The 18,927-nt window shown below is 28.7% G+C and overlaps 1 protein-coding gene across 1 annotated transcript in view; it reads right to left on the bottom strand.

The window, feature by feature from the left end:
- LOC107444454 (cell adhesion molecule Dscam1) overlaps positions 1-15,711 on the bottom strand; it is a 55,174-nt gene extending 39,463 nt beyond the window's left edge. Inside the window, exons 1-2 of the mRNA XM_043046326.3 lie at positions 15,339-15,711; positions 4,500-4,781 (exon numbers count right to left, since the gene is read on the bottom strand). Of these exons, the coding sequence (XP_042902260.2) occupies positions 4,500-4,781; positions 15,339-15,429 (373 nt within the window). The 5' untranslated portion in view covers positions 15,430-15,711. The remainder of the gene's footprint in view (positions 1-4,499; positions 4,782-15,338) is intronic.
- Positions 15,712-18,927: the final 3,216 nt, after the last annotated feature.

The raw sequence follows: 18,927 nt of genomic DNA, 5'->3' as shown, positions 1-18,927 counted from the left end.
ATAAAGATGCGTGTTTAGGTGAATCCACTATTGCCTAGGCGTTAATGGTTAATTTAAAACCCGCATAATGTTTTTTCCATGTTATAACTCTGAAACATCGGTTTTTTGCCGAAATTTTTTTTCTTCCTATTTTAAAAGTTGTCGAGTTCTAAGTTTCATATACGTTTAGTTACCGTGTTGCAACATGTTGAAGCTATGACTGGCTAAAAATAAGTAACTCTAAAAATATTTATTTCTCTAGTTATAGAGTACAATAACAGCATTACAAGCCGTAAGATATTAAGAATATTTTATAGTTGATATCGATCTTTCGAAATTTTTATGTTGTTGTTAATTCAAAGACAAATACATACCGGCTGATTTCTCAGAAAACGCTTTCCGGCTAAATAAGTTAATGAATGAACAAAGCGAAATAAACTTTAACGCGGAAACATACTCCTTGATTCTAAACACTTTCATAATCGCAGCTAGATTGTGGGATTCATAAATAATACAATCAAAATTGGAAATAATGTAAATTAATTTAACTTATTTCTAATTTGTATCTTCTCGAACTTATAGTAAATAATGAGTCTAACCTTGAGCTATATACTCACAAATAAGGAGTTCGTTATACGCATAATATTTTTATAACAGCAACGAGAGGATCACGCGTATGCAAATTATCTATTGTTAAGTTTCGTTGACAGACACGCTCTGCGCATCTGTTGAGATATTTTTTATGATATTCTTTTGCCAAATTTTAAAATTTTATCTTGAGAATGAAAGCATCCTACATATGCTGCGTGGATCATGTTGTATTTGTACATAGAATTTGAATTTTATTCAGTATAGAAAAACAAATATTATCGTTCTTGTTTATTCCCGGGGTTAACAAAAAATAAGTAAAGTCCTCTCAACTTGGGCAATTTAAGAAGATCTATAATACGTCAGAGTTCGTCTGATATCTTTTACATAACCTTTTTGATTGTCTATTAAGATTCGTATGAATAGTTTGAAAAAACAGCCTATTCATAAATCTGCATTGAAGCATTTTATTCTAAAGCCATGTTTATATTATTCGAACTTTATGTGCTGAATAAGATATCAAAATGTGTTTGCAATTCTAAGTTGAGATTTGATTTGCATTTAGAAGGTTAAGAAACAGCAAAAAAACATGCTGCCTTAATGAACTTTATTCTCGAATGCCTGGAGCCGTGCTTATGTTGTGATTGGATTTTATTTTATACGGAAATAAATATATTATTATTATTATTAACTCTTAAATTTAACAGAAACAAGGAAAACATTCTCTTTGCGAAAATAAAAAAGAAATTATTAAATAAATAAAAGTAGCAGAATATGTTAGCAATATTAAATTCTTAAGGTATTTTCATTCCTTTTGAAATTTGAAAAAAAGTCAATCAACAAAGCTGTATTAATGTATTTTATTCCGGAGTATCTTCACGTTTATCTTTAGATTGCTCGAATTTTATGCTATGTGGAAAAATATACACTGTGTCCAAAATGCATAGAAAGGTTCAAATACATCAAGAAAAGCATGTTATATCTAAAATCTAAAAATACACCATATTTTTAAAAGATACGTTCAATGCTGTAACTTCAAAATGACTAATCGAAACCCTTATTTGCAACGTTGATTTGGCTTTTATCAAAAAATAAGAGTATCCCAATATTTGATATACAGGTTGTTGCATTTTGGTTTATAGTAACCCAGAATTTGAAAAAAAATTATATTGAGATTCTCCAGGTCAGTAAGGAAAAGATCAAAATTTGATCTTTAAAATAAAACAGATTGAAAAAATAAAAGTGACTTGTTTGGTAAATTGAAAATCCTGTCTAATGTCACCAAATTCAACGCTCTCCCCTAAATTAGGTCCCAAACCCTAGGATTGTTGCCGTAGAACCTTAGGGGGAGGAAGGGGGTCATTTGTAAAGTTTTTCAAAATTTTTGGCATACGAACTATTTATTCCCAGGTGATGCTCTTTGGAAGTTAAGGAGAATTTTATATTTTGAAATAGATTTATTTTTGAATTATTTCTTATATCTTAAAATTAAAAAAAAAACCGACTAAGAAATTTCGATTGCAATCTGTTTTAATTGATAAGGGAATTCGTTTCTGATTCAATAAAAAATTATTTTCAGTAGATCAAATTTAATAAATTTTTATTGTGCTTAGGCGAAACAACAATTTAAGAAATCATATGCACTTTTATCAGGAAATATTTACCCACAGTATTAGTGAAAAAAAAAATATTTTGTGTGGTACTAATTCTCACAAAGACAAGAATTGATTTTTTTAGTTCGTTGTTTGTATCTTTTTGCAGTGCAAAATGTGTTTTTTTCGGCCCAAATCTTAGGAAAATATAAAAAATTTAAAGAAGAAAGTCTTTCTTAGTAACAAAATACTCCTTATTTCACGCTAAAAATAAAGTATTGATTTTTAGAATTGAAATAATAAAATAGCCTTAAATTTTTGACCTACCCGAAAAGTGTGCACACGGTAACACGTTGTTTCGGCTGTTATCTTGAAATGTAATCAAAAAATTAAGAAAAAAATCTTGTTTGGAAACAAATTAAACGGTCGTTCTAGCTAGAAAATAATATATAAGATTTTATTTTAGATGTAAAATGTTTACAAAGTATGCATGTGTCAGAATTTCAGAATTGACGCAACTTTTATATCTAATTGCACAATTTCGTTCAAAAAAAAAATTAACAAATAAAATGTAAAATGTTTACACTTCCGGTTCAGTTGTCGAAGGATTTCCCTCATTTGAAGAAACTTTGCCCCAAACTACAGCCTTTCTCCTTTCTCATACGTTATGAATCATTGACCTTAATCATTGTTGGAAAATTTTTATACTTTGTGGTTGGCAATATGATAACATGCGTCAAAATACAATTTTAGTAAATTCGGAAATTGAAACAACTTTTAATTCAAAATCGTGATAGTAGGATTTTATCTGTTTATTATCAGGTTAGATTTAGATTTGAATTATTAAAAAACTCAAATTCAACAAATAAGCTAATAGAAATGAGTATAAAAGCGTTAACCACTTAATTTCATAATTCCTCACTGATTCTTATCGAATGTTTAGTTCTATTTGAACCGTGGCTCTTTAGTCTTAAATAAAAAAAGAGAATCAAAACTTCTTAAATCCAGATGTGTCCCTGTCTTTATTCGTAATTAGTGGTATGCAATTTCAATACCATATGCGAACTATTAGCAAATAAGACACACCATCCAACGCCCTTCCTGCTCATGAATGAAAAATATTCAATTGATTTACATAACAAGCGATATCTGTACCTCTTTCATTTTCGAAGAACTTGGAACGAACTCCACCCGATTTTATCATACAATGCGGTCCGTGAAGAAACCAGTATAGAAACCAGAAAAAAAGAACTACACTGGAACAAAGATGTGGTTCATTCTTGCTGAACGCCCATGCCTTATGGCTTAAAAGAAATCGTATGTAAGGAAGAAAAGAAAATTTTGCTTCAAAAAAGGTTCAACACGCGCTTGTTAAAGGATTAAATATATTGAGGGTTTTATTGGCAATTGTTGTGGTTGTTCTTATGAGACTATTGTTAGTTAGAGTGCTAATTGATTGACTATTTGTTTCTATTTACTTTGTAATATAAAAACTGGAACAATAGCGAGAACGTTTATTTGTTTGAACTTTAAAACTCCTTATTTGCTCTTGTTTTCTTGATTTACTTGTTTTCTCTTCTTTTCTTTTTTCGAAAAAATGCTTTCGGTGATTTTATTGTAATTTTAATAGAATTAAGAGGTTTTAGAGTTATATATTATCTTCCCCTTTTCTTACGTTAACCTATCATAATATCAATTCCTTACTTGACATTTTGCAATACTTTTTGTGCCATTTTATTCCTTAAAATATATCTCATAAAATTCAGTTACCAAATTTTCATTTTTTAGGTTCTAGGTATTTTTTTTTCAAATTTGTCAAATCTTCTATAGAAGGTACTATAGAAGCTGCTAAAATTTTTGAACACCGAATTAAAAATTCAAATTTCGTAAATGAGTTTTGTAAAATGCATTTTAATAAATGAAGTGAAACAAAGAGCATTCCATCACATTAACTAGCAATTTCCTAAGCACAGTCCAAAACATTTAAGTTAGACTTTTAAATTTAATCAAATATTAGGCTCAATGTAGCTCTTTTTTTTGCCCTTGCACTAAAAACTTATAACTAACCAGCACAAATAAAGGATTAGTATTCATATAATTCTTCAATAGGGTCTACACGATAAACAGGAACGGTAGAATCTGGAAAGCAGGACACTTTTATGTGTACTTGCGAAATTCTATTCTTTTAGCGCTATTAAAATTAAACTAAATCTTACTTTCAGACGATATTCTGAAAGGTTATCTGATAGTTAAAAGTAAGGCCATTTTTTACTAAGCATGTTTCATTATTAATCAATTGCTTAACGTTCATAAAATTCAAGAAATAATTAACACACTCACCATATACTATGAGCTCTACAGTATGGTTGGCAACACCAGCAGCATTGGTAACATAACAAGTATAGTTTCCACTTCTGGAACTATCTACTGATTTTAAGTAGAGCAAAGAATATTCCTCAAATGTCTGTATCCTCGATAGAGGTTGATCACCCAAAGGTTGACCATCTTTTAACCACTTGAATGTGAAAGATCCTGTGCCAGCGGTCACCGCACATGTGATAGTAACACTTTGTCCTTTAATGACATCGCTTGGAAATGAAAATGGTTGAATGAATGGCACACCTAAAAAAATGGTTTACTAATGAAAGAAATTGTAATAAAAAATATGCTTAAATATTTTTTAATATTGTTATTATTATTAGATTGAATTGAATTTATGTAACATTAGAATAAGTACTATTAATGTAGTTTTGCAAGTTGTAGTTTTGTAGTTGATTACTGCCTAATTTCTAATGTTTATTTACAATTACAAATAAACATTAGAAATTATATTTACAGGAGGGAGGGCATTACCATTGATTTCTTTTCGATTGAGATTATTGCCATATGTAGCGTATACCTGGCTGAGCATCTTATCATGGCATCTAATATGCATTGCATTGGTTAAACGAGCACAATTCCCCACCAACAAAATATTTACAGATTCGCTCTCTTCGTTATTCAGTCGGGAGACCTAGCTCCTAAATTAATAAATAATTAATAAATTAATAAAATAAATAAAATTAATAAAGTAATTTAACTAAACTAATATCTAAATTAATAAACTAAACTTAATAAACTAAATAACTAAATTAATAAAATATTTCTGGAGCATAAACTTTTGTAAAAAAAAAAGGGATCAAGGCTCATATTGGGTTAGAATGAAACGAGGAGGCTGAAAAGACAGCATAAGCATCAATTAAACTCAGACGGGTAGACATAAGAATCCAAAGTGATAAATCTCATGTCAAATCTGTCGTAAAGCAAGTCACTATGAACCTTAATCAAAGTGATTGGAGAGCAAGCAACAGGTTCAGATATACAAATCCTGCAAGGATCCAAAACTAGGAAATCTTCAGACTAACTTTTATTTAAATCAATTTCTTATAGGACAAGAAGAGTTCGGGAGTTTCGAACAGAAATTTTTTAACAAACCACAGTATGTCATTTTTGTGCGGCAATGCAAGATATGATGACACTACTAAAATACTACCCAAGATACCGGGCACACCGAGGCTCATACTTTAAGAATTTGGAAGCCAACCATCAATGGTTTGTAAAATGTTCTTAAGTTTGTTACTTATTTCAATTTTCCACATTATTCAATGTTTTAAAATTAAAAATTAAAGCTAATGACCTAAAATTGCTGTAGAATATTACAGTACAGGTGAAAAAACTGACAGTTTAACTCACTTTATGTTAGATTTACGCAATGATTATGGGGTCCCACAAAATTTTCGTAAATATTATGGGGTCCCCATATTAAAAAGTTCACAAACTTTGCTTTAGAGAAACCGTAAGAAATCATCATCCTATTATTGGATCCAATGTGTAATTAATTTTGGTAATATGTGCTCATTTAAATAAAATAAAAAGTTACATACTAAAAAGCAAAAAAGTTCGATGTACTTTTATATACATATCTTATACTAATTCAAAAAGATACTTATTCAATTAGGGGAACCAAAGAATTGCAATACTAATACTGACTCTTACTTAATTTTGGAAACATAATTGGTATTATGGAAATTGGGGCAGTTTTAATAAAAAAATTCACTACTGATTTTCATAGTTCCAAGCAATATTTTTTCCAGTGGCAGCAAAGAAAGTGCATTAATATTTTAATGAATTAGTATTAAAAAAACTATTTGGAACCATTACTTATTAATATTTTAAACAGCATGCTAAAGATCAGATGGAGATTTCTATTGTTTATAAGAAATCTATTAATCTCATAAGAATTTTATTTGTTTTTAAAATTTCAGCTTCAGTTTGCTACCACTGATAATGTATTTTGTACAAAACTGAAATGTTGGAGGGTATGTTATAGAAAAGACTGACAATTTTCCACTCTTTTTGTGAAATTTATTTTAGTGGTAGCTATGTTTATGTTTTAATGTAGGATCCTCTTTTAAATATGATTTAAAGTTGATTTCCAACACTATGATTTAAAGTCGGTTTTGTAAATATGATTTAAAGTTGGTTTTGGATGATTCAAAAGTTCATATGAAATTCCTCTTTGCTTCAGCTCTTGAAGTGAATTTTAAAATGTTGGCAAAATTACAAAAAAGTTCTGAAAGCTTCCGTTTTTAATTGTCTACCACTCAATATTTTGCAAAAAGCTTAGTATTTTACAGTACTGGTAATAAGTACCAAAGATAATAATATAGATACAAAGTTTTATCTTGATGCATTTGAATATTAAAATACCATTAATACTGATCAGTTTTAATACAGATACTGTGGAAATAGGTTACTTACGGGTCCTCGATGATGATAAAAATTACTTGGTAGTACTAAATTTGAATTATTATGAGTTGACAGCAAGCAATTGTATGATATCAAGCGATATTGATTACAATTAATCTTTATTCTGATGGAATGAATTGCAAAAAAATATGATTTGCTTAATTTAATGACGTAAAGCCACTGGAAGGGGAACAAATAATAAATAAATAATTGGAATTATTTTAGCTTTATTAAATGTGACGGTATATGACTTTTAGTTTTATGTGTGATTTCATAATGTTATTCATCAGTAATGATTTATTGATTATTTTCTTTTTTTTTAATTCCCACCGACTATATTTCGGAATGATGAGCAACGTTGCGTCAATGATTATCTATATCGAACTGATGTTATTAAATCTCGATCCATGTTGACAATTATTTGCAATTTAACTCAGAAACTTTTTTGGCACAATAACATGCACAAAATAACAATACAAATAGTTTTAAGAAAATTACTAGCAAGCATTTGATTAAATTATTATAGTAACTTTGGCCTGTGACATATTATTTCAACCTATTCTAAGTAATTAGACGAAAAGAGATCTTATATTATTAAAATATAAAGTTCCGACACAAATTTCGTTGCAATTAAATGTGCCTAGTCTCTTTGAGTGACCTAAACTAGGGGGTGCATTCAATGCCTCAATGGAGACAAAGCGATTACCTAATTGGACATACTAACTGAAAGCGAGTACTACGACACGCACAAATATACTAATTGCACATTATGAAACAATTTGCTTTGTTAGGAGTCATGTGAAACTTTGATCTTGCAGTTCCATAACTAGAAAATAAATGGATAGACAATGGACCTCATTAAATAGTCATAAGACGTAAAATTCTCATTACCTCACCAAGTTATTTCCCATTGCAGCATTATCGTTCGGATATCTTTTTATCAACAATTATGATTTTAGATTATAGTTAAGAAAAACAAAAGTGCCATAGTGGATATTAAAATTTCAATGAATCGCTGATTCACACAGTTTCTGGCTAAAATAGAATTTTTTATACGAATTAATATTTATTAAAACATTTTCAACACAAACACTAGGTTCATTGTTAAAATAATTATAATCATCAAAATTTTAATTAATTGGATAAAAATTATTAAATATTATCACAAATTATTAATATTTCTGCTCGGGTAATTAAACACCTAACTCTAACGAACCTCCAGCAGTAATACTCTAAGTTTTTCCAAGCACTTAGTCCTTATTTAAACTCTTTTGAAGGCAGTTGTACAAACGTCAAGTAATTCTATTTCCGAGCAGGTGACGCGGCTGACTTCTGATCTGGTACCCCAATATTCTATACTTTGTACCGCCAGATTTTCAGTCCTGGCATATTTATCGTGTACTTTTTTTCCTTTCTCTGTGTTGAGATGCAGAGTTAAAATTAAAATAGTGTAATGTTTTCTTTTTTATGCTTTCTTGAAAAATAAAATGATCTTTTTTTAACTCGCAAATTTATTTAGAAAAAAAAAAAAAATAAGTGTTGAAATATTCGGTACAGAGTCAGGTATAATCTAGATTAGAATTACATAAATTAAGAAAACCATCTAAAGCAACTGTTATAATGAATAAATACTTTACATTAAATTAAAACTTCATAGTCCGTTTAATCATTAACTTATCCTTTTACTTAATGACAGATGGTAAAAATCATGTAGGGGAGAGTCGGGTAGCCCCGCCCAGCGGGTACCCCGCCAACAGTCAATTTCATATGCATAGAATATTTTTTTCAAATCAATGGGCCATCGGACATTGATTGTTAAATTAAAAAAATATTATTTTCAAAGGTTCAAGTATTTATGCAGCTGTTAACATGGTAAACAATAGTTTTGAAAATATGTTGAATACAGTAGTCATGAAATTAAGTAAAATTGGTTGAATGTTTCGATTAAACTTCATTTTAATACTAAAAAAATAATTTTTTCTATACATACAACATTAAAGTATGTAGTCTTAAGTTTAATTTGCACTAAGAAAGAAGTTTATATGTGAAAAATTGTTCGAGCAATTACAAATTTACAAAAAAATTGAATTTCGGGTAGCTCCGCTCACATGAATGTCGAGTACCAGCGCCCAATTTAATTTCGTCGATAAATGCACGGTTGCAAAGATTATTGTTTTATTGCTTCAAATTTGAATGTTATATGCATTTTTAACAACAAATATTGTTTTTATTAAATGATTGTTATTAAATGTTGTTGTTGTTAATTTACGTCGCACTAGAGCTGCACAATGGGCTATTGGCGACGGTCTGGGAAACATCCCGGAGGATGATCCGAAGACATGCCATCACAATTTTGATCCTCTGCGGAGGGGATGGCACCCCCACTTCGGTAGCCCGACGACCTGCGCGCGAAGTCGAGCACTTTACGGTAGCACAGTTTAACGAGGACCCATACCGCACACCCTCGGTCCCTACGCAGACTGATCCAAGTGGTCACCCACCCGCACACTGACCGCAGCCAGTGATGCTTGACTTCGGTGATCTGCTGGGAACCGTGTCTTAACGATCAGTCCACTGCGGGACCTTGTTATTAAATGATAGGATTCACTAAAAGTATATAAATATGTAATAAATAAAATAATTTTGTGATAAAAATGATAAATGAGGTTTATCTATTGTCAATACATTAGTCATTTTCATTTACACCTGAAAAAACAGTCAAAAAACATAATTTTTGTAACTGGGCGGGGCTACCCGACACATTTTGAAAAGAGCTGAAAAACATGTTTTCTTAAATTTCTATTTTTTTAAGTTAAACAATTCTTTTTTTGGTTTATTCTTTTTGCATTATTTAATTAGATGGTAAAACAATAGAAACATACAAAAATATTGATTATTACTCAATATTATACAGACATATAAGCAATACTCCTTAAGTGGGCGGGGCTACCCGACTCTCCCCTAAATTTATATTTATAAGTCAATTTTAACTTAGAAAAGAAGAAGAAAAAATAATCCTACGTTAGAAAAGCTCTAAATAGCAAGAAAATATGAATATAAGTAATATATTGATAAAAGGATAGTTTTTCCAAAAGGCAAGTACAAATAAGGAAATCATTTGCATCGGAATAAAACCCGAAGCTTTCTCTTCTTATTGGGAAAACAAAATATGCAATAGCACAGGAAGGTGTTATTAGTTTTCCAGCCAATAATGGATGAATTTCAATATGCAAATATTTTTCGCTTAATTACAAAACTAAGCATCACGGTAAATGAATATTTATAACTAGTTCTTCTCTGTGCATGTGTGTCTTGAAAATTAAGTGGCAAATATGAAAAATAGAAAAGTAAGAATTAGTATATATTTCAAATCGATACAATTTTCTGAAACCTTATCTTTCTTTAAATAGAACAACCAACTTGAAAGTAAATATGTTTATTAGTGACAAACTAATTCACAGCTTTTAATACATTTGCTAAAAGCAAGGTTAACATAGCCGCCTTTATGATTATTATGCTAAAAAGAGTAGGAAGAGCTTATGAATGTCTATTATATTACTTAAAAATAACTTCAATGCGTTTGATCTTTAGAGCAGGCAAGTTGTCTCGTGGCTGTAGGAATGTTTGGCTTCTTTTCTTGCTAGTTATGGCTCACGAAAGATACGATAAAATTTGCATAGGTTTCTACCACCCCCTAAAACTACTTTTTTAAATTTCTAATTAAAACTTAAAAATCTAGAACATGTGTAAAAACAAGTGTAAATGGATGGATTGAATGCAGAGTTAGATACAAGAGTCAGCATCATCTACACCAGTGGTTCTCAATTACTTTTGCCATGGAACCCTAAATGATCGAACTTCTTTTGGCGGAACCCCCAGGATTATTAAAAAACAATTTATTAGCAGCTGTGAACATACTAACAAAGAATAACCTCCAAATAACGCGAAAGCAGGTTAGTTCCATCAAAAAGTCCTCCACGAACGCAAATTTCTCTCCAATACTAGATCTAGAAGTTCCCTTGTCTTCTAGATTGGGTCTAGACAAGACCACGGATTTGAACATTAGTAGTAGTAAGCTCAGAAAAATTGGGTCAACTGTTCAACGACGGTTATAAAATAAAAGAAAGTGTGTAAAATGACGGATTCCGCAATAGGCTCACAACGAACACAGTGCTGACGTAAAATATCTTCATTGGTTGACGGATCATGGGTTAGAGTTCTCTTGCCATCAGTCTAACCGTTGGAGATTTTCGTGGTTTTCCTCTCCAAGTAACGCAAATGCGGGTTATGTCCTTCACGAAGGCAAATTTCTCCCAATACTTGATCTAGGAGTTCTTTTGTCTTCTGGATTAGGTTCAAAACAACAAGACTACAGAATTGAACATTAGTAGTCATAAACTCAAAATTGGGTGGGGTTTTCTTTGACGGTTATAACAAAAAATAAAATGTGTAGAATGAAAAATTTAATATCATGTATTTTTGTGTATGCATATGCTGAAAATGAATAAAATAAGCTTACTGTTATACTGTTATAAACGATGTGAGTAGGTCTGTGAAAAAAGTAATTTTTTATTCTTGAATTTAGTTGCTTTATTTTGAATTGAAAAGCTTGATGAGAAATACTTATAAAATTAAGAAATACTTTTCATAATTCATACAATATATTGTTTTTGAAATTTTTTAAAAAAAATATTGCAACTTTTAACATTCGCATTTCACATTAAGAAGTTCATATAAACAAGTGAAATATTAAATAAATTATGGATTATTGATTGAATATAAATCTTATTAATGCTGGTCCTAAGAATATATCATAACCATCGCATCCTTCTGCCGAACCCTAGGGTTTTGCGAAACCACTGGGAACCTAGGGCATCGCACACTTTTTGGGAGCTGCTGATCTACACTGTACCATACTTCAACGAAAATGTATATTCTATGTAAAGGATAAGGTTTTAATCTTAAAGGATAAGGTTTTAATCTTTTTAATCTTTGAAAATAAGTTTTGCAGAAATTAAAATTAAAAATTAATGAAAATTTAATATCTTGAAAAATAGGAAAGGAAGTTTGAAAAGTTATTATCATAGAGTATCGTAGAGCCCCTGTTTAGCTATGAAAGACACTCTGAGGTCAAACATTTGTGAAATATTGAGACGAAATACAACTACCGATCATGTAAAATCTCTATATATCCTGTTTGAAAATATCTTTGTAAAGCAAAATTTAAATTCTTTTTTTCTGTTTTGCCCAATATGAAAAATTTTAAGATTTATAGGTTTTGAATTAAAGTTTTGTTACATAAATGAGGTTCCTAAAATTTTTCCAAGTTTTAATTTTCTATTTTTATTTTATGCAATTCAGGAGAGAATTTTTGTCCATTATTCCGTAAATATTCACGGAGTGATGGACAAAAATTCTCAAACATTAAAGGAGTGTTGGACAAAAATTTAATTAATATATATTAAAGATTATTCAAAAAAGTTTTTTTTTGTAAGTTTTAGATTTGTACTACTCTTTAAAAATTAACTTCTTAGTCAAAAACTTTTTTTAATGAAAAATATTTTTTTTACTTAATATTATTTCAAAAGCATTTAAATAAAATTTATTCTAAAGGCATCAACTTTGTAAAAATATATATCACGATATATAACTAATTGATTGGCAAATTCAATTTTAGCTCTCTGGTAGGTTGTTGCGCCAAAAGGCAATAAACTATTTTCTTATGAACTTGTATCACTTTTAAAACAAATTCTTGAAAGATATTTTTTAAGCAAATCGCATTATCTATTTTTTATTTCCTTATAAATTCGCCAGATTATTCGCTAATTTAATTTTTTTAAGAAACAAATTCGCCATTTATTTTTTTTTCCAATTAACACAAAAACACAATATTTTTCCCCTTGAAAAATTTGCATTTAACTTTAGACTGTAATGTTATTGTACGACTAGTAACTTTTTAAATTTTGTATGCGTGTGCGTGTTTTTTTCTTAAAGTGAACTTAAAAAAAAATTATAAAACTTTCATTTTTAGCATTATGATTCAAAAAAAAAATATCTTAGTGTAAGTATACAATTACTATGTACTTTAAAACAAAATAAAATATTGAATCACATTTGAGTTTCTTTAAAAAAAGAGATAAAATGTGAAATTTAAACAAAGATTTTTCCACACTTGAAAAGCGAAATAAAAGAAAAATTATAATAAACTATCAGAACCTCAAACATTTTACTTTTAAGATTGCAAATAAATCAAAAGATCAGACTACTAACTTCGTCATGTTTCAAAATTGTTGTCATTTTGATATGCTTTTCAGTTTTCTTCTACTTTTATCGTTTTCCAAACGAGATAAAGTGAAATCGACTTTTGAGCAAATACAAAACTCTTAAAGATGTGCTCTAAGAACAATTGTAATCACTGAAGTTTAAACGATAACAATTGACACTTTCAAAGAACTTTTCGAACAAGATGTGAAATAACGCATTTGTTCTTTTTAAAATATTGATCCTCAATTTAATAATTTCGTTCTTTCGGTTGCGACGCAGGCACAGAGAAATCAATTGAATTCAATAAAATTAGAAATGGTATATAAACATTAATAATATTTGAAGGGCTTAGAGCAGTATTGTGCAAGGCCATACTTTTTTAATGAAAAAATCATACATCAAACTGAGCTTTTAGTATTATTTACAGATATGTACATCTTTTTAGAAGTTTTCTCTAGATAACAGTACAATACATAGAATTATCTTATTGCAAACATGGAAACCATGTTTTTTTTCGAAATTTTTTTTTTTATGATGTTATATCTACAATTTTAAGGCCGTGTCTTATTCTAAATATTTTTATTTCATTTGACTATTTCATTTTATTAAGCTTTGATTATTTAAAAACCGTTATATGAATGAAGTTTTGTAAGTTTCCTAATAGTGCAAAAATGTTTTTAATTTAAAACAAAAATAAAAAATATTATTTTATGTAACAATCAAGAACAGTTTCTTATGCACACACATTTTCTTTTAGATTTAAAAACTTTTTTATTTTTCGTCGCTTAAGCTATAATTAATGCTAACAAATAATATGTCTATTTACTAACAAGAAATTATGTTTAGAATTGTTTTAATCCATGTTGACCTAACGTGACATACACATCACGCGAATTCTTTTCTGAATTGTTTACACATAAAGCAAATGCTTTTTATTCTTTTCAAATAGCAATTAGTAGCTAACAGAATAAAATATTCATTTAGTTAAAAGAAGAAAAAAAAATTTTTTTTCTTCATAGGAGCTTCTTTTGCGGCAAGGAGTTTAAAAAATTCAGGAATAAATGGTAGAAAATTGGAAAATAAGAATCAAAATAAAAACTAGTTAAAGGGGAAAAAAAACCATTTTTTAAAGGAGCTTTTTTTGCGGCAAGTAGTTTAAAAAGTTCAGGCATAAATAGGAGAAAATTGGAAAATAAGAATCAAAATAAACACTAGTTAAAAGGGAAAAAAAAACATTTTTTATAGGAGCTTTTTTGCGGCAAGGAGTTTAAAAAATTCAGGCATAAATGGCAGAAAATTGGAAAATAAGAATCAAAATAAACACTCAATGCATGTGAAAAATTTTCAGACTTAATCTTTAATGAGGCTATTACAATGCACTACTATTATGTATGTTGTGTGTTACTAATATAATGAGTCATTTAATTGCTAATAGTTTTAATACTCATTTTCGTGATATTTAAGTTTAACAAATAATCACAAGCTGTAAACTTAATGGTTTAATTGTTAAATAGTAATTGTTAAAAAAATGCTTCGATCATCATATTGTGTATAAATAAAATATTATTTTCATTAATAATATTTTTATAATCATTGAAAACAAAGGAATTTTTATAGTATTTATATATAAAAATAATAAATTAATTATTTTTTTACATTTAAATTTAAAGAGCTAAAAAGTTATAAATTAAAAAAAAAGCAAGACAATAAAATTATCACATTTAATATGTTAATTAATACTATGTTATGTTAATTAGTACTAATAAATATTTCTTTAATAACGTTTCAGGCATGTAATTACCCAAAATATTTGATAATTGAAGTAACACTTTATTTGAAAAAATTATTTAAAATATCACCTTAATTTAATTTTTTTTATCATTAAAGTTCATTACTTACTTTAATGGAGATAAAAATATAATCAGCGCTAAACTAAGTCATTTAATTAAGATGAAATTTTTTTATAAACTTAAATTTAATTTAAAATAATATTTAATTTCATTTAGCATAAAAATATCGAAGAAGAATTTTAAAAGATGCTAAATGATATTAAATTATCAGACATAAAATGACATAAAGCATAGGAATGAAATTTTTAATTAAGAAATAAAAATTTAAACTACTTACCTAAAGATTCAGAATTTACCACAAATTTAAACATGAATAATATAAATACAAATGCTGTAATCCAAAGAGTTTTCAAAGTTGGTTGGAACATTTTTCTTAAATTATTTTCGAAAACCGCATAAGAAACAAACAAGTCAAATAATATTTTGCTTCATTAAAAGTTCCATCGGTTTCCAAGGCAATGTTACGTCGTCCAAAATAAAATAAACAGATAAATCGCTTGCATCTTTTTTTTTCTTTCGCACGAGCTGGGTGTTAAATAAATTCATATGACAGTTTCTCAAGCAAGCGACTAAAACGGAGTTTTTCAAATTATTGTTTGTAAAAAATGAATGTAAGTAGCAGACGAAAATAGTGTTTCCGGTCAGTTTCTGCGCCATCTATCAGCGAATGTATGAACTTTGCTTGGATCAAAGTTATCTTATTCTTCAATTGAGTTTTGAGCGATGGTATTTCGTTGGTTTGTGAAAAGGGTGAAGAGATCATGATTCATTTTTGGAAGAGTTGGTAAATTGAGGCTGATTTGCTACTTCCGCAACCGATCATTTCTGTTTGTTCCAATCATTTAAAGAAAGAAAATAAGTTCCTGCTAGCAACAACGGAGGAAGAAACAGCTTATATGAGATATTTTATTATTCAATTTGAAAATTTAAATTTTGATTATTTATATTTAAGTCAATATATTTAATAGCATATATTTTAATTCAGTTAAAAAAATTAATTCTTCACTTTTTATCATTCTTTTTAAATAATAATTAATAAATACAGGGTTTTTAAAACCAGGAAATGATCTTTCCCCCTCTTTGTTTGTTTCATACTTCTTATATTCATTACTATACTTGGGGGGGGGGAGGTATAGTAATTATAGTAATGATTTTATGAATATTAGAATATATTTATGGAATATATAGAATTATGAATATAAGAATATAGTAATGAACATAAGATATTGGTTTGATACTATTTTATATTACTATACTTTATATTCATTATACTTGAGGACAGTCGTATTTTTGTAAAATTACTTTTAAATTTTTTAATGTCACAAGTTTTTCTTTCGTATTTTCCTTTTTACTTATAGTGGCGCAGTACAGCTGCATTTTTATGTTGGACTCTACATTCAATTTTGTGTTCACCATTAGATTTTAAACTTATAACTCGAAAACACAATTCAATATTTGGTTACATATAAACAAAATATGATTTCACTTTTGGTTACATTTTATGGGAAACCAATGAACTCAAGACCCAAATAAAAAGTCACAATAAGATAGCGTAACAAAAGATCTAACTGCAATGTAAAATATCAACTGGTAATCCAAGGCTAAAAACAGGAAAGTATAAAACAACATTGTTTAGCAAAGGCACACATTGGGCTGTAATTCCATAAAAGAAGAAAACTTGTTAACATTAAAAAAAAAAGAAAGAAAAAAAAAGCACAATTTCTAAGGATACATATTAAGCAGATTTGAGTACAATATACTCGATATCACTTCTCAGCCTTTCATCTTTAATTGATATATAGTATGCAGTCAAGGCTTAAAATTTTTAACTTTTATTAGTCAACATTTTAAATGTTTTAGTCAGGTTATAAAGAAAACAAGAAACTGTAGTGTCGATAATGAGGAATCAACATCAGGGGGTTTCATTAATCATCAAAACATTCCAGTAATGTGGGCTAATTCTTCAACTTGTTTTGTTTGTTTCAACCTCTTTTTCCCATTTTTCTGCGTCAAGCATAGTTTGTAATACCATTTCATTTTATAACCTTGCATAAGCATCAATATTAATTTTTAAAATAAGGTTTTCATTTGGTATATACTAACTGGTTACATAATGGTATAAATAAACTTTGGAGAGATATTAATTTGATAGTCGATGAAGAATGCAGCGATAAACATATTCTCAAACCATTGCTACTGAAAAGAGATTATTAACTTTTCGCAGAGCTTGTGCTGTTCGAATATTTTGATTCAATCGTAAATTACAATAATGATATAGTTATTGAAATTAAGAATAAAATCAAAATGGCCACCAGCCTCTATCGTGGGTTGAAAAACCAGTTTAAATCGAAATGTCTATGCAGTGAAGCAAAAATACAGCTGTACAAGGCATTAATCAGATCAATAGCTTTGTATATCAAATAAAGATAAACTGATGATCTCTGAAGGAAATATTTAGGAAGAATTTTTGGTGTAGCAAAGAAAAATAGATTTTAGGGAATAAGTATGGAATAAGATACGATAGAATAAGATATGATAATATAAGATAAGATAATATAAGATATGATAATATAAGATATGATAATATAAGATATGATAAGAATAGAATAAGATATGATATACTAATAATTGGCTATATACATAAGTAACGAGATGAAAACCTGGTGAAAAAAAAATTATTTAAAAAATCAATGTGAAAAAGAAGGAGTAATAGTCCACTTACAAGGTGGCTGGACGTATAGCATTGATAATTGGTTAATCTTTTCCTCATGGCTGGTACAGCATGTGGACCACCTGTGATAGTAGAACACGGTACACCGTAAGCAAAGGGTTAAGAAACATTGGTGTTGATGTTACTGTAAAAACTCTATTAGCTAGATAAATTCTAGGTTTTGCTAATCATTGTCTTGGTAAATATCCTAAATTTTAAAATATTAAAGCATACTTCGAGCATTTGCCAAGCCACTTTGATGAAAACTGGTTTTTACTGGTAAAACAAAACCTAGGATTTACCAGACTTCGGGTTTTTACCGTAACAACTGTAAAATTCGAAGTCTGGTAAATTCTATGTATTACTGGCAAATTTACCAAAGTAGCTTGGTAACTCCCAGGATTTATAGCAAGGGCTTAGTAAAATGCCGAAATGGAATAATATTAATTATAGCATACTTCCGACTTTTATCACACTAGTTTGGTATAACCTAGGATTTACCGGTAAAACCTAAGATTTACAAGACTTCGAGTTTTTGCAGAAACATTGATATGCCGTAAAAGGGGTGGTCTATTAGGTCAAGCTAGTGGTAAGTGACAGATACTGTCATAGATGGAAGAAGAATTTGTGGTCATGAAATTGGTGAAAGAAGAAAAGGGGTCCCAGGTGTTCTTATCTTTTCAGTTTATTATTGGTCGGTTCTTAAACTATTGTACTTAACTTCAAAATAAATAAGTAAGCAAATGAAATTAAAAAAAAAAAAAAAGGAACAACAGCATTTTCTGCTCATTAATATTAGCATTATTTTTTTTTTTTTTTTAAATTAGTTTATACTATTCGAATTTCACTGCGTTGGTAATAAGTGAAATATATGGTGATATACGGTTGGTAATATATGGTGGTTATATAATCTTTTAAATAATTTCATTATTATTATTATTAAAAGGCTTACAATAATCACTTTACTATCCACATTCACAGTTATCTACAATATCAAACTAAGCACTCAACTTCGAAAAAAAGCTGCTATGATTGCAAATAAGTAGGGGATATAAAAAATCAAAATTATCAAGAAACAATGGATTAAATTTATTCGGACATTTTTGACTCTAAAAAGTATGTTAAGAAGTTCTTTTCTCTTTTATTCAAACAACAA

The sequence above is a fragment of the Parasteatoda tepidariorum genome, chromosome 10, assembly GCF_982258835.1.
Source record: "Parasteatoda tepidariorum strain Cologne lab strain chromosome 10, Ptep-v5.0, whole genome shotgun sequence".
NCBI classification, from domain to species: domain Eukaryota; kingdom Metazoa; phylum Arthropoda; class Arachnida; order Araneae; family Theridiidae; genus Parasteatoda; species Parasteatoda tepidariorum.
This window is presented reverse-complemented; position numbering and strand designations above follow the sequence as displayed.